This window comes from Lynx rufus, unplaced genomic scaffold (genome assembly GCF_022079265.1).
Source record: "Lynx rufus isolate CCGP_SWC_20201006 ecotype Redwood Valley unplaced genomic scaffold, mLynRuf1.p SCAF_8, whole genome shotgun sequence".
NCBI lineage: Eukaryota > Metazoa > Chordata > Mammalia > Carnivora > Felidae > Lynx > Lynx rufus.
The window spans coordinates 87,989,897-88,005,625 of record NW_025814896.1 but is presented as its reverse complement, the minus strand read 5'-3'; the positions used below and the strand labels follow the sequence as shown (position 1 = coordinate 88,005,625).

The 15,729-nt window shown below is 46.7% G+C and overlaps 1 protein-coding gene across 1 annotated transcript; it reads left to right on the top strand.

The window, feature by feature from the left end:
* The first annotated feature begins 470 nt into the window (after positions 1-470).
* CLEC4F (C-type lectin domain family 4 member F) lies at positions 471-13,308 on the top strand. Its single transcript, XM_047067684.1, has 7 exons — positions 471-531; positions 1,375-1,491; positions 1,811-1,921; positions 5,484-6,602; positions 11,332-11,483; positions 12,365-12,483; positions 13,158-13,308. Exons 1-7 carry the CDS (start codon positions 471-473, stop codon positions 13,306-13,308), a joined length of 1,830 nt encoding a protein of 609 aa, XP_046923640.1.
* The last annotated feature ends 2,421 nt before the right edge of the window (positions 13,309-15,729 follow it).

Sequence of the window (15,729 nt, the reverse complement as noted above, 5' to 3'; positions counted from 1 at the left end):
CTCAGGCCTACCTTTGGCCTGCAAATCCCTGCTGCACTTACCCAGCTCCTCCTCCCCTTACCTGACTTCCTGTTACTTTCAAGGGTCTGGGCTAGGATTAAGAATCAGCCACCGGTCACAAGGATGTTTTTCTACGAAGCTGAGAAGGACCTGCACCCCCTCCGGAGGCCAGTGAAACAGTATTTGAGGCTAGCTTTGGGAGCTATGCTGGAAAGTGGTGGTTGGGGTGATGGGCTTGAGGGGAGGGCAGGGCAGTCTGGCGCCTGGGAGCTTGGAGGGGAAGGACACCACTGGGGTGATTCTGCAGAATCAGCAGGGGAGGGGGGCAGAGCTTCCAGGATGGTCAGGCCCTACTCAGGGCCATATAAGTCCAGGGTATCTCAGCTTCGCTTCCTATCCCTACTGGCCCACCAGACAGCCCCGTTGGAGTCCGCAGCAGGGAGGAGCATTGGAGGATAAAGGAAGACGATATGAATTGTGACAAGGTCCACTTTTTCACAGACAACCAGAGTGTCTCCCTGCAGCCCCGAGGTGAGAAAACTGAGGCATGAGCCTGTCCTCATTAGGAATTGGCTTGCTTGTCTCCCAGCCCCTCCCTGGCAGGCCAGAGCTTGGCTCCTCACTGTCTCAGCCTCCAGAATAAACAGGCAAGGGCTGAAGGTGGGTTAGGTGAGGATGGAGAGCCTGGCGCACACCCTAGTGTCTGTGTGAACCTCCCCAGACCCTTTTCCTTGGGGATCCAACCTGTCAATAGAAAGAATAAACTGAATTCAGAGGGACCTGGTTTTGAGTCCCATCTCTGCATGTTGGGCTGGCCCCACAAGGCCTCAGGGGCTCCAGACTGGTGTCTCTCCGCCTTGGAATAGATTTCTCTGTACACTATTTATCCCTAACCACACCTCCACACTCCTAGGACATCCATGCAGGGCTTTATGACCCTGCAGAGGGAGGCTCCAGCACTGACCTGTGTCAGGTTATGGGTGAGGCAGTGGTCCCAAAGGGCTGTGAGTCCTGCTCTGGTCAGGGTTCAAGAGCAAGCCTAGCCCTGGGACTCAGAGGTCAGGCTCCTTCTCTGTCCCTCCCTGTCTCCCTCCGTTCTTCTTTCATGCACACTGCATGTTTGTTGCCCTTCTCTGTGCTGGGTTCTGCCCTGTGCACCTCCTCTAGGTTTTGGGTTGTGGTCTTCTCTTTACCTTTGTGTTGCTACCACACCCCCAGTTAGCTCTGGCGAACGCTTCTAAGTGCTTTATTTCCCGCCTGCATGGTAAGTGTGGCCAATGTTCTTATCCTCATCGGACAGTCCAAGAGACTGAGCGAATCCTGTCCAGCCCACACAACACATTCTCCTCCTGTACACTGGCTTCTCCCTTGTAGGGCTGGACTCTGCGGCAGGGGCTCCTGCAGCCCCCAGGAGGCCAAGGCTTGTTCAGACCACCCTGACGGTTATGGCTGTGACTGTTGCCTCCTTGCTGGTGGTTCTCTTTGTTATGGGTAAGCTCCTAAGTGACCTGACCCCCCACCAACTCTCTCCATCTTCCGGCATAGAAGTCCCACAGGGACCAGATGCATACCCTCTACTCCCAGAAGAGTCAGTCTATCTCTGGCCCCAGGCCTGAACCAGATCTTTCCTGGGACTCATCCAAGGTCCCTGTCCAAGGGGAGCCTCCCAAGAGCCGAGGCCCATGGAGGAAAGTCTGAGAGGTCCTTAGTGCCATCTCCCTCCTTCTGGAACCCCGGGGGGTGGGGCAGCCTGTTCTCCCAGCCTTAGTGCAGAGAGCCTGTGCTGACCCCTCGGGAATGGGTGTCTCAGTTCTACAGAAGCCAAGACTTCCTTTGGAGCCATATGTCCCTTTCCAAAAGTCTTCTGCCATGATTGCCGGAGAGGACAACACGACCAGCCAGTTACCTGTGGAACCCTACAGTGAGTAGCCACAGGGCAGGGTGGGGTGGGGGAGCTGGGGCATTCAGATACCCAGACTCTAGGAGAAGCCTCTCCTCTGATGCCCCCAGACCCCTGAATGTGTTCCATTCTTACAGAAAGACATGATCTTTTTAAAAACCAGCTTTATTGAGGTGTAACTGACAGATAATAAATTACAATATTGAAAGTGTACAATCAGATAAGTTTTGACTTACATGTATACCCGTGAAACCATCACCACAATCAAGATAATGAGCATATTCCTCCTCCCAAAGTTTACTTGTGCCCTTTGTCATCCTTCCCTCTCCCCTCCTCCCTTTATTCCCCAGGCAACCACTGATCTACTTGTGGTAATATAGTTTAATTAGCTTTTTCTAGAGTTTTATGTAAAATTGATCATATAGTATGTACTCTTTTTGGTCCTTTATCAGTCATGTAATTTGCAAATATTTTCTCTTGGTTTATGGCTTGTCTTTTCGTTCTCTTGACCAGATTTAAATTTTAATAAAGTCTAATTTATCAATTTCTTTTTCTTTTATGGATTGTACTTTTGGTTTCATGTTGGAAACCTATCCTGAGGTCCCAAAGACATTTTCCTATGTTTCCTCCTGGAAATTTCACACTTTTTGGCTTTACATTTAGGCCTATGATCAATTTTGAGTTGAGTTTTATATAATGGTGTGAGGATGAAGTCAATTTTTATTTTGCATGTGGATAGACAATTGTTGCCACACTGTTTGTTGAAAAGATTGTCATGAATTACTTTTATGACTTTGTTGAAAATCAATTATCCATATATATATGTGGGTCTACTCCTGGATTCTCTATTCTGTTCCATTGATGTATTTGTCTATCTTTTTTTTTTTATATATGAAATTTATTGACAAATTGGTTTCCATACAACACCCAGTGCTCATCCCAAAAGGTGCCCTCCTCAATACCCATCACCCACCCTCCCCTCCCTCCCACCCCCCATCAACCCTCAGTTTGTTCTCAGTTTTTTTTTGTTTTTTTTTTTTAATTTTTTTTTTCAACGTTTATTTATTTTTGGGACAGAGAGAGACAGAGCATGAACGGGGGAGGGGCAGAGAGAGAGGGAGACACAGAATCGGAAGCAGGCTCCAGGCTCTGAGCCATCAGCCCAGAGCCTGACGCGGGGCTCGAACTCACGGACCGCGAGATCATGACCTGGCTGAAGTCGGACGCTTAACCGACTGCGCCACCCAGGCGCCCCTGTTCTCAGTTTTTAAGAGTCTCTTATGCTTTGGCTCTCTCCCACTCTAACGTCTTTTTTTTTTTTTTTCCTTCCCCTCCCCCATGGGTTCCTGTTAAGTTTCTCAGGATCCACATAAGAGTGAAACCATATGGTATCTGTCTTTCTCTGTATGGCTTATTTCACTTAGCATTACACTCTCCAGTTCCATCCACGTTGCTACAAAAGGCCATATTTCATTTTTTCTCATTGCCACGTAGTATTCCATTGTGTATATAAACCACAATTTCTTTATCCATTCATCAGTTGATGGACATTTAGGCTCTTTCCATAATTTGGCTATTGTTGAGAGTGCTGCTATAAACATTGGGGTACAAGTGCCCCTATGCATCAGTACTCCTGTATCCCTTGGGTAGATTCCTAGCAGTGCTATTGCTGGGTCATAGGGTAGGTCTATTTTTAATTTTCTGAGGAACCTCCACACTGCTTTCCAGAGCGGCTGCACCAATTTGCATTCCCACCAACAGTGCAAGAGGGTTCCCGTTTCTCCACATCCTCTCCAGCATCTATAGTCTCCTGATTTGTTCATTTTGGCCACTCTGACTGGCGTGAGGTGATACCTGAGTGTGGTTTTGATTTGTATTTCCCTGATAAGGAGCGATGCTGAACATCTTTTCATGTGCCTGTTGGCCATCCGGATGTCTTCTTTAGAGAAGTGTCTATTCATGTTTTCTGCCCATTTCTTCACTGGGTTATTTGTTTTTCGGGTGTGGAGTTTGGTGAGCTCTTTATAGATTTTAGATACTAGCCCTTTGTCCGATATGTCATTTGCAAATAACTTTTCCCATTCCGTTGGTTGCCTTTTAGTTTTGTTGGTTGTTTCCTTGGCTGTGCAGAAGCTTTTTATCTTCATAAGGTCCCAGTAATTCACTTTTGCTTTTAATTCCCTTGCCTTTGGGGATGTGTCGAGTAAGAGATTGCTACGGCTAAGGTCAGAGAGGTCTTTTCCTGCTTTCTCCTCTAAGGTTTTGATGGTTTCCTGTCTCACATTTAGGTCCTTTATCCATTTTGAGTTTATTTTTGTGAATGGTGTGAGAAAGTGGTCTAGTTTCAACCTTCTGCATGTTGCTGTCCAGTTCTCCCAGCACCATTTGTTAAAGAGGCTGTCTTTTTTCCATTGGATGTTCTTTCCTGCTTTGTCAAAGATGAGTTGGCCATACGTTTGTGGGTCTAGTTCTGGGGTTTCTATTCTATTCCATTGGTCTGTGTGTCTGTTTTTGTGCCATGTATTTGTCTATCTTTACAAGGCACCTTCAAAGGCCACCTGGCCCCACCTGGCCTGGCCTCACCACAGTGGCTGAGGCCTCATACACTTACCTAAATAGGGGATGAGGCATAGGGTCCCTCCCTACTTGGGTTCTTCACTCTATTCCTGAGAGAAGGCTGGAATCAAGAGTCTTAGACCATGAAAGTCTGAGATAAGGTCTTAGCTTGTGAGGTGAGCAACGGGTGCTAGGAGGACCAGAGGCAGCTGCAGGTGGGTCTGGTGGGAAAGACCATGCAGATGAAAGGGGCTGTGAGTTCCCTGAATCACCCCATTGATCAGGGCTTTCACTCAGGTGTCCCATATCCTCAACTTCTGTTGGGACTCTTGCTTGATGTTAACACTGGGTGTGCCAGCCCGTTAAGAAGGTTCTAGGGTCTAGTATCACCCGGAGGGTCTCCACCATAGCCCTGTGGATTGAACAGGTACCCATTGAACCCAACAGGTACCTATGTTGTTGAGTTTCTGGAATTTGTGATCAGAAAACTATGTTTGTTGTCTACACAGTTTTTAAGAAGTAACAATGATGAATCAAGAGGCTTTGTGCTTGGTGTGCAAATATGGTGGAAGACTAAACATGGGCTTTACTCATACCTATTTTCTTTTTCATAATGACCCATCTGATAATGAAATTTTAGTGGAGTTAAGCTTCATAGCAGCTCTAAATGATATAATCAGTTACTTTCAAGTTCAATTACAATGGCAAAATAATCCACGCCTGACCAGCATGATTCTTCTTGATAGCTAGTTTACATAGGCAAGTACTTTAATCCTTCTGCCCCTCAGTTCATGGGGGGACAGCTAAATAGGCCTTTATTTATTTAAATTTTTGGCTCACAATCTCAGCATGCTCATTCCCAGGGTCTGGGTGGGTGCAGTGAGCAGGAGGCAGCTTAAGGAGCACTCAGCGCTGTGTCTTAGACATTTCCCTCAGAAATTTCAAGAACACTGTGGTTGGCCCATTTAATTAATGCTTCCCTATGCAATTGGCCTCTGTGGCTAGCTTCTCCCTTTACTCCCTCCAGATTCCCACCACTCTGGCAGGGTGGCAGAGTGGCAAGAGACTATCCAGATGTTTAAAAGCCACGTGGAGAATTCCAGCACCTGGAGCATGGAGATGCAGACATTGACTTGTAGAGTGGACAATGTCAGTTCTCAGATCCAGGTGCTCGGTGGTCATCTGGAAAATGCCAGTGCTGACATCCAGATGGTAAAAGGAGTTCTACAGGTTGCCAATACCTTGACTTTCCAGACCCAGATGTTAAGGAGTTCCGTGGAAGGTGCCAGTGCTGAGATCCGGAAGCTAAAAGGAGATCTGGAAAAGGCAAATGCTTTAAATTCCCAGGCCTACAGTTTCTTAAAAAGCAGTTTAGAAAATGCCAGCATTGATCTCCACATGTTGAATGGAGGCTTAGAAAATGCCAACACTGAAATTCAGATATTGAAGGCAGGGTTGGAAATGGCAAATGCCCAGGCCCAGCTGGCAAACAGTAGCTTAAAGAATGCTAATGCTCAGATCCATGTTTTGAGAGGACAATTGGATAGTGTCCATGATTTAAGGGCCCAAAATCAGGTTTTAAGAAGCAGTTTGGAAGGAGCCAATGCTGAGATCCAGAGGGTAAAGGGAAGCCTGCAAAATGCAAATGCTTTAAACTCCCAGACCCAGACTTTTCTGAAAGGCCATTTAGACAATGCCAGCTCTGAAATCCAGTTATTAAGAGATCATTTCAAAAGGGCAGGTGATGAGATTCACTTGTTAAAAAGAGATTTAGAGACTGTCACTGCCCAGACCCAAGAAGCAAGCCACCATCTGGAGCAGACAGATGCTCAGATCCAGTTATTAAAAACAGAGCTAGAAAATGCCAATGCCTTAGATTCCAAGATTCAGGTGTTAAATGGTTATTTGAAAAATGCCAGCAGAGAGATACAGACCCTAAAACAAGGAATGAAGGCTGCTTCAGCCTTAGATTCCAAGACCCAGATGTTAGAGAGCAATCTGCAGAAGGCCAGTGCTGAGATCCAGAGATTAAAAGGGGATCTACAGGACACCAAAACACTAACTACGAGAATCCAGGAGGAGCAGAGTCGCCTGGAGACACTCCGTGTGGCCTTTGGTTCCCAGGAGCAGCTACAGAGGACACAAAGTAAGTGGGAGGCGAGGGCTTGGCCGGGACATATAGTCTTTTGGGTGGCTAGAGTCTTCTGTCCCTTCAGTCTTTTGCTTACTTCAGCACGTATCCCCCTAGGAAGGAGGCTGGGTGCTGGAGAAGGGCTGAATCCTAGGCAGTGGTAAAGGTGGCATAAGGCAGCTTACCCTGCTCTCAAGTTGTTTGTCATCTGGACAGAGTGACAAAACAATACTTCAGAAACGAACGATGTGTGGAAGACATGCAGAGAGGTGCAAGAGGTGTTAGGTAAGGGACAGCTCTAGGAACTGGGGTGGAGAGGAGCAAAGAGGAGGGATCTTCTGAGGTTGATGTCCTCTGATATAGACAAGGGATCTTCTGAGGGGGGAGAAATTTTTTGGAGGACAAAGGATTAAAAGATGCTTTGCAGAGAAGATGGCCCTTGAACTGGGCCCTGAAGGACTCATAGGTGTTTGCCAAACAAGTAGGGTAAGAGGGTGGCAGGTTCATAGTCATGAAGATGTGAAACCATGAGGTTCAGAAAACTTCAGGCAGTTCTGTGACTGGACTGTGGCCAAGAGGGCAGTTGATGAGAGGTTAGTAGGCAGGGGCCAGGATGGTGACTTTAAAACTGTTTGGAATGTAAGCACAGCCTGAAATTAATTTTATATTGTGACCCAGTATAATTATGTGTATCTCTCTCTCACTCTCTCTCTCACACACATATGCATACACACACACACACACACACACACACACACACACACACATTTCAAAAGCAAACATTTTAACACATGGATGCACTCTGATATTTTATAATCTATTATTTTTTTTATTTGATGGGTGGGGGAGGGCAGAGGGATATATAGAGAGAATCCTAAGCAGGCTCCATGCTCAGTGTGGAGCCCAACATGGGGCTTGATCCCATGACCATGAGATCATGACCTGAGCTGAAATCAAGAGTTAGGTGCTCAACCAACTGAGCCACGCAGGCACCCCTATAATCTTTTATAAAAACAAAAAACAAAAAAACCCAGAAAACCAAAAGACCTTGATGCCTCCCATGAATGGGTTGATGATTGCACTTTGAAAATCACTATGCTAGGGGCACCTGGGTGGCTCAATCAGTTAAGCGTCCAACCTTGGCTCAGGTCATGATCTTAAGGTTCGTAAGTTCAAGCCCCACATTGGGCTCTGTGCTGACAGCTCAGAGCCTGCAGCCTTCTTAGGATTCTGTGTCTCCCTCTCTCTCTGCCTCTCTCCTGCTCGTGCTCTGTCTCTCTGTCTCTGTCTCTCTCTCTCAAAATGAATAACATTAAAAAAATCTTTAGGCAGACCTGGAGACATATCAGCTGGATGTGGAAGGCTTCTGAGTTTGGGTTGCATCTTCTAGGAAATGAGGGTCTATTGAAGGGCTTCAAAGAGGCTGACTAGATGGGCCTCCTGACTGAGAGGGAATAAAAGAAGGGAGAAGAGCAGTGAGATTTGGACATGCTGAGCCTGAGATGCTTTGGGGATATTCAAGTGGCTGTCATCTGCATGCTGTGTGGAGTGTAGGTGACAGGCCCTGGATGCAGACACAGATGTGGAAGCTGTGGTTATGTTGGTTCTGGTTGTGGCAGTGGGTGTTGGTGGAGGCAGGAGGCATTGCATACAATAAAATGCTTTGTGGGAAAAAGGCTGAGGGCAGAAACATAAAGTCAACCTTCAGGTGGCAAGAAGGAAAAGATGAGTTTTTGAAGGAGACTATTAGAAAGGCAGTCTTAGAGGAAGGAATAGAACCAGGAGATGTGCAGTTGGGGAAGTCAAGGAAGGAGGGAACTTCAAGAAGGAAGGAGCTAGTTCTAGCGAATGCCTGAGAGGTCATGTGAAATAACCAATAAGCACCCGCTGACACTGGGCAATTAAGAAGTCATTGGTAATGAAGTTCCAGTGGAGAGTTGTGTGTGGCCTAGAGGCCAGACCACCATCAGCAGGGTGTGAATGAGAGCTCAAGTGCACAAGCCATTCAAGGACCTCGGCTGAGGAGCAGAGGAGGCTGTGGGGGAGAGGGGGTGACATGGTGGAGGGAGGGATGAAAAAAACACGTAATCGATATTTACATTATAAAACCTCCATATTAATTATAGACAACGTGGCAAATATTGAGAAAGAGAATGATGAGAAAACAACCACTTGTATTTCCATGAGAAGTTCTATATTTTCTGTATGAGCCCACTGCTAACATTTTGGTGAACTTCCTTGAGAGGGTTTTTCTAGATTAAGAGGATAGGCTTGGTCTGAAGATGGGAGAAAGGAGCCAGCAAAGAGGGAGGAGGTTGGAGGAGGGAGAGACTGGGAATGACATACACGGCTGAGGGATTCACCTTGAAGCGTTGGGACAATAAATACTTGAACCTTTGAGGCTAGGAGGAAGAGGTGTGGCAGTAGGTTTGCAGATGTGGGAATAGGAAACTGAGGCAGCCAAGCTTTAGTGGTGCCTCTTCCTAGGTAGGGTAGGCAGTCACTTGCTAAGGATGGGAGAGGGGACAGTTTGAGCATTGCTAAAGAGAGCTGACAAATGAGGGGCTTGGCAGGCAGCATTGAGGATTCCTGGTCTGTCAGAGCCTGGAAGTCTGCCCTCCGTAATGTCCCTCCAATGCCCCCTGTTGTCCTATGTCTACCTACTGCTTTAGCATAGACCTGTGTTTCTCCACCTTGGGGCCACACTGGGATCACCTGAGGAGCTTTACAAATAGTGATGCCTGGGACCCACCTCCAGAACTCTGACTTTTTTTGGAGGGGTTGGAGATCTGGGATGCAGTGTGGGCATTAGAATTTTTTAAAAAGTTCTTTCGATGGTTCTAATGGGCAGTGAGGACTGAGAACCATTAGTTTAACTTTTTCTTAAAGGGCCAAATAGTAGATATATTGGGCTTCTGGATGAACAGGCTCTGTTGCAACATGTCTGCTGCTGTAGCAATAAAGCAGCCAAAGATGTATATAAAGAATGTCGCTGTGTTCCAATAAAACTTTATTTATAAAAAGAGGTTGCTTGCAGGTTGCAGTTTGCCAATCCTGTTTAGACTACCGGTTCTCAGGTTTTGGAATACATCAGGATTACCTAGAGGGTTTGTTAAGACACCAACTGTTGGGATGCCTAGGTGGCACAGTCGGTTAAGCATCTGACTTCGGCTCAGGTCGTGATCTCACGGTTCATGGGTCTGAGCTCCAGCTCAGAGCCTGGAGCATGCTTTGGATTCTGTGTCTCCCTCTCTCTCTGCTCCTCCCCTGCTTGTGCTGTCTCTTTCTCTCTCAAAAATAAATAAATAAACATTAAAAAAAACCCTACCAACTGTTAAGAAACAATTTCAGAATCAGTCTGGGTGGGTATGAGAAATTTACATTTCTACCAATTCCCAGATGATGCTGATGCTGCTGGTCTGGGACCACACTTTGAAACCCCTGGTTTACACACTCACCATCATTACTGAGACATTTGCAACTATGTTCTAATTGGTATCTCTGGCCAGTTTAGGATTGGCTTCTTCCTATTTAGTCTCCACACTGTCACCAGGTTGACATTATTACAATGCAAATCTGAGCATACTACTATCCTTCTTAAAACACTTCAGGGCTTCCCTGTGCTCACAAGGGGAAAAACCCCCAACTCTTTTATACGACATGTACGATATGGTGCTGGTGAACCTGTCCAAGTTTGTCTCCTGTCCCTTATGCACTGACCATCCCAAGCACTTGAACAGATCAGGCCATGCCATGCTGTTTCACACCTCCATGCTTTTTGTGTCTACTTTTTCCCCTGCCTGGGATCCTCTCTTTGGCACTGACCAACTTGCAAACTCTTCCTCAGTCTTTTAAGACTTAACTCAAGTGAATCTCACCTACGTACGAGTCCTTCCTGAGAGCATCACTTGCAGCCCAGGTGAAATAGACCAGACTGTCTTTTATGCTTCTATTCTAGCATGCACATGGTTTTCAATGAATGCATCTTCAACACCCTTTTTACATCTGTCTTGTTTACTAGACTGTACGTTCCTTGAGGGCACAAATCATGTCTTACTGGTCTTTGTATAACAGTCCCTGGTTCACAGAAGTTAAAAAACACTGAACCATGGGTGTTGAACAAAAGAATAAATGAATGAATAAGCGAGTCTATTGTGGCCCCATTTCAAATAGCTGTGGTACAGATGATGTTAGAAAGCAGAGCATTATAGTGGGGAGGAATGAAAGAGCTGAGAACACAAGATGCTTGTGCTCATGGAATGAGCTACTAGAGCTTGACATTGGGAGGTCAGGTAGACCAGGTCCTGAGTATGGTCTGAGGTATGGGCAGCTGAAGTGGATGGAGATGAAGTCAAGGAAATGGCTGACACCACGGGATGGCTGTAAAGTCTTCTAGGGAGATGGCAGGAACTGAGAGGCAGAGGACTGTCAGGTGATAGCAGTGAATGGGGAAAGAGGGTAGTGGAGCCAGAATGCAGGAGTCTGGAAAGAAAGTGTTGCCTAGGTAACAAAGCTATCTGAAGATCCTGGGAGAGATGGAGCCAGGTGTCCTGGGCTGCTTTCTGTTGTACTGGGTATCAGGCTGGGGGTGCAGCCTCCCAGGTCTTGCCCCCAAGCACTGGGCATCAAGTGCTGTGTGGGCCTGTGACTCTTGGTGGCCAGTCCCTGGAGAGGTCAGGAAGGGCAGCTCTGGGGCATCCACATCCAGCCCCTGGTTCTCTCTCCTCCCCAACCTTTGCTCCAGATCAACTTCTTCAGCTGATCCTGCAAGGCTGGAATGCCTACAGCGGGAGTTTGTATTACTTTTCTCACGTCAAGAAGTCTTGGCATGAGGCTGAGCAGTTCTGTGTGTCCCAGGGAGCCCACCTGGCCTCAGTGACTTCTGAGGAGGAGCAGGTCAGAGCTGCAGGCTTGGGGTGGTGCTGACGGGCTTGGTGTGGGATGAGGGACCTTGGCGCTTTGGCCTTTCTCCTCTTGCAGTAGCCTGGGCTGTTTCCTGCATGTTTCCTCTGTCAGTCAGGGAGCAGATGTTTATTGGGTTGCAACGAGCGCTTTGTTCTGGAGGTGAAAACACTGACAGCAAACCTCGATGTTCTTGACGAATGAGGGAGACACCCAGAGGCCCACAGATGTCAACAGTGAGGAAGGGCAAAGAGAGGTGGCATGGGTGACTGCCCTTAAAGTGTTGGGAGCATATGTCCCTCCCCATTCCTCACTTCCCCCTCAGCGTCTGCTCTAGTTGTCAGTCCCGAGTTTAACACCAGTTAATCCAATGGCTGTGGAAGGCCCATGAGCAGGAGACCCAGGCTTCCTGGGAAAGCCAGACACAGAAGTTTGAGGACCACCAAAGGCAATATGGACCTTGGGTGGCCCATCTGCCAAAGGTCCTTGCCAGAATTTACTAGCGTTCTTGTCAAAGGACCATAATGAGTTTGGTCCATTTCAGCTTACAGAACTGCCCATCCTTTGTGGTTCTTCTGAGGCTGTTCTTGTATATCTGTCAAAGGCCATGCTATTTTTTATTGCATGGTTGGTCTTTGTCCCAGTGAAGGCACACTCATCACGTCAACATGGGAGAAGACGGATTTTCTCTGAGGGCACCTGGATCCTGCCCTCAACTCTGGACAAACCATGGAAGGTGCAGGAAGGGGCTCAGCTCCTGCAGAGGAGTGGGCTTCATGCCCCAGGACCAGGGAGAGGACAGCCTAGACTCCTTTTCCATACGGCCAGGAAAATGAGCTCCTCACATAGGATTAAACACTGCCTTTTCTTTGCAGGAATTTCTGGTAAAGTTCACGAGTACCTCTTACCACTGGATTGGCCTCACTGACAGGGGCAAGGAGGGCTTCTGGCGCTGGGTGGACGGGACACCATTCAATGCTTTCCGGAGCAGAATGTGAGTCCAGCACTATCTGGTGCTGTCCTAAGCAGAGTCTGGGGCAGGTCTGGCTAGAGACTTTTGCATGTCCTTGTCTTGTGTGTGTATTCCTGCCCAGTAAGTGTTACTGTTGTGTATGATATATGTGTATGATGTGTATGTGTGATGTGTGTATAAAGAGTGGATGTATGGTTGTGTATGTGATGTATGTGTGATGTGTGGTATGTATATATGTATGATATGTGTGTATGTATGATGTGTATGATGTGTGTGGGGTGTGCATTATTGTGGTCCTTGTGTGGACCCTTCCTCAGAGGGGTATCAGAACAAGACAGGTCCTGGGGCTGGCAAGTGGCCTATGAGTGGGTCTTCCTGCCTTTTTATTGTTGTTGTTGTTCTTTGTTTGTTTGTTGCCTATTCTGTAACTTTTGAAGGCCCTGCCTTCACCAGAAGGTATCTGAATGTGAATTCTGGGGTGGGGCTTACAGCTTCAGACACCCTTCCTATCCCTTGACCTTCAGTAACTAAAGGCAACCTCAACAGAGCCACCCTTAGGGCACCCTTGGGCCCAGCTCTGTCCCCATCCACGGCCACCAGGAGATTAGGGACCCATGTCACTTCAGCTCCTTATACCAAAGTCGGGGGAAGGGACACTTCCTTTGTCTGGCGGAATAAAGCTGTCTTGTTTCCAGGTTTTGGGGCACAAATCAGCCAGACAACTGGCGGCACCAGGATGGGCAGACAGAAGACTGTGTCCATATTGAGCAGAAGTGGAATGACATGCACTGTGACACCCCCTATCACTGGGTCTGTAAGAAGCCCATCAACCAGCATGTGGCCTGAGACAGGCCAGATCTGAAAGGTGGCCGCCCGTTGCCAGCTCTGGACCCACCCTACCCCCCCTCCCCCGCCGACCTGATGCCTTGTAAACCTCTGAACCCAGCTTGTTCTCTGGGGCTTTCCATTTGGCCTTTTGTGTTTCCTGCTCTGTCCTTTCATGTAACCCTTCAAACATATTTACCCCACATGACCCAATGGGATCAAGGGCTCTTCAGGACCAGAGGCTTGTTGTGCCTCTGTATCCCCCTCAGCAACCGGCACAGGCCTGTCAGACAGCGGGTCCTCAATAAATACTCACTGAACGCACAAAAGCGTTGTGCTTGTCTCTGCGACGGTCACCACCCTTTGTTCTCCCTGGATTGGTCTCCTTCCTCAATGTCCCTTCTGTCATATCAAGCATAACAAGCATATCTTTGTTTAAGGGCTTTATAGCTATGAATGTTTAGTTAGTTCCTTGAAAAACAGCAGAAGTTTAACACAAACCACAGGGACATCTTACAGGGGTACGAATTCACAAGAAGTAATAGTCATTCCAGGTGTTCCTGCATTTCCTTTGTTGCAGATGGGGCTGGAGCTAGATTTTTCCAGGCCTTTAAAACACTCCAAAAACTTCTTTCTGTCCTGTGGCTGGCCTCATCTCATTTCCCGACTGTTCCTCTTGATGTCATATCTCTGGCTTTGGCCTCTTCTCGTGGCTCCACTCCCCTTCCAGGGACTGGGATCTCTGCCAGCTCAATTTAGAATGAGAATTTCTAAAACAGCTCTTTGCCTGGCCTTGTGGAGTCCCGTCCTATGCATTCAGGCACAGGGAGCCCAATGTAGGTTTCTGTGGCTCTTCCTCTGTACAACTGCCTCTCCTTCATGCTCCTCCCCAAATCCTAGCACTCTCAGTCTCCCCCAACTCCCATCTTCCTCTCTCCATACTTAGTGCAACTGTCATTCCCTGTGCGGGAGGGACCCTCCTCCCTGCACTGGGGTCTGGCAGGAGCCTCCAGGAAGAATCCTAGGAGGCTGGTGGGTTCAGCCTGTCTGCTTCCCTAGCCAGGAACTTGGGTTGCAGTTGTCCAATTTCTGAAAACAATTGTTCATCAATTGTTTCATGAGTTTTGTCCAGTTTCCCAGTTGCTGACAGCAAAAGGACTGCTCCAGCTACTCCATTAGGACCAGAAATGGAAATCTATTCTACCTGGTATGATATCTTTGGCTGAGTAGGACTTTAATCTGTTCGTATTCATATTTTCCTTTTGGCTTTTCTTTTGGCCTTTTCTTTTATGGCTTCTTAGCTTTTTATCGATCTTAGAAACTTCTCCTCTATCACAGGCTTGAAATAACATTTTGCTGTATTTCTTTTATTTATTTAAAAAAAAATTTTTAACGTTTATTTATTTTTGAGACAGAGAGAGACAGAGCATGAACAGGGGAGGGTCAGAGAGAGGGAGACACAGAATCTGAAACAGGCTCCAGGCTCTGAGCTGTCAGCACAGAGCCCGACGCAGGGCTCAAACTCACAGACCACGAGATCATGACCTGAGCCAAAGTCGGCCGCTTAACCGACTGAGCCACCCAGGCACCCCTTGCTGTATTTCTTTTAAACACCTTTATTGTTATTATTATTTTTAGACTTACCTATGTTGCACAATTTGATTTCCTGATAGTTTATTCCTTAGTCTGTAGTATAGCAATATAGATATATAGGGATGGGTTTATTGTTTTCTTTTTATGTGTTCCTATTCTTTGTTTTATGGTTTCCATAGCCTATGCAAAAAAGGTAGCAGCCAATATTAATATGTCCCACTTTTGCAGAATTTATAGAGCTTTTCTTTATGGCCTAGTAGTATCTGTTCATTTTTTATAAATATTCCACAGGTATATTTATTAGATTAGGCTTGTGATTTTAATTATTCAAATATTCAATATCCTTATTTATATGTTGTCCATACAACCTATCAATTTCTTTAGGAGGATTTATTTGTGTTAACTCTCCCATGTAGAACATTATATATGTTTATTATCTTATCATGTTCTTATGTTTCTAATAGCTTTTGATTTATGTATTTTAGTATTACTTTAATGTCTAAAGATTCATGACCATTAAGTCTACTTGAAGACTTTTAGTTTTTATCAATATTCATGCAGTCGAGGACTATTTATTGTGCCTCTACCGTGTACCAAGCACTCTTCTAGGTTTTCAGGATTCAAAAGTGAATGAAACATAAATTTCCACCCCACCCCCACTCTCGAAGCCAGCATTCTAGTAGGGAGGAGAGGTACTTAGGACATCCTGCCCCTTCTCATAGCCGCAGGAAGAATCCTCTGGAGCCTGAAACCTGGTGGTGACATTCTGGAGTAGCAAGCTAGCTTCGTTATCTATCTAACCAACCATGGTCTGGGGCCTAAAGCTAATGGGACAGGGACAGGTAAACA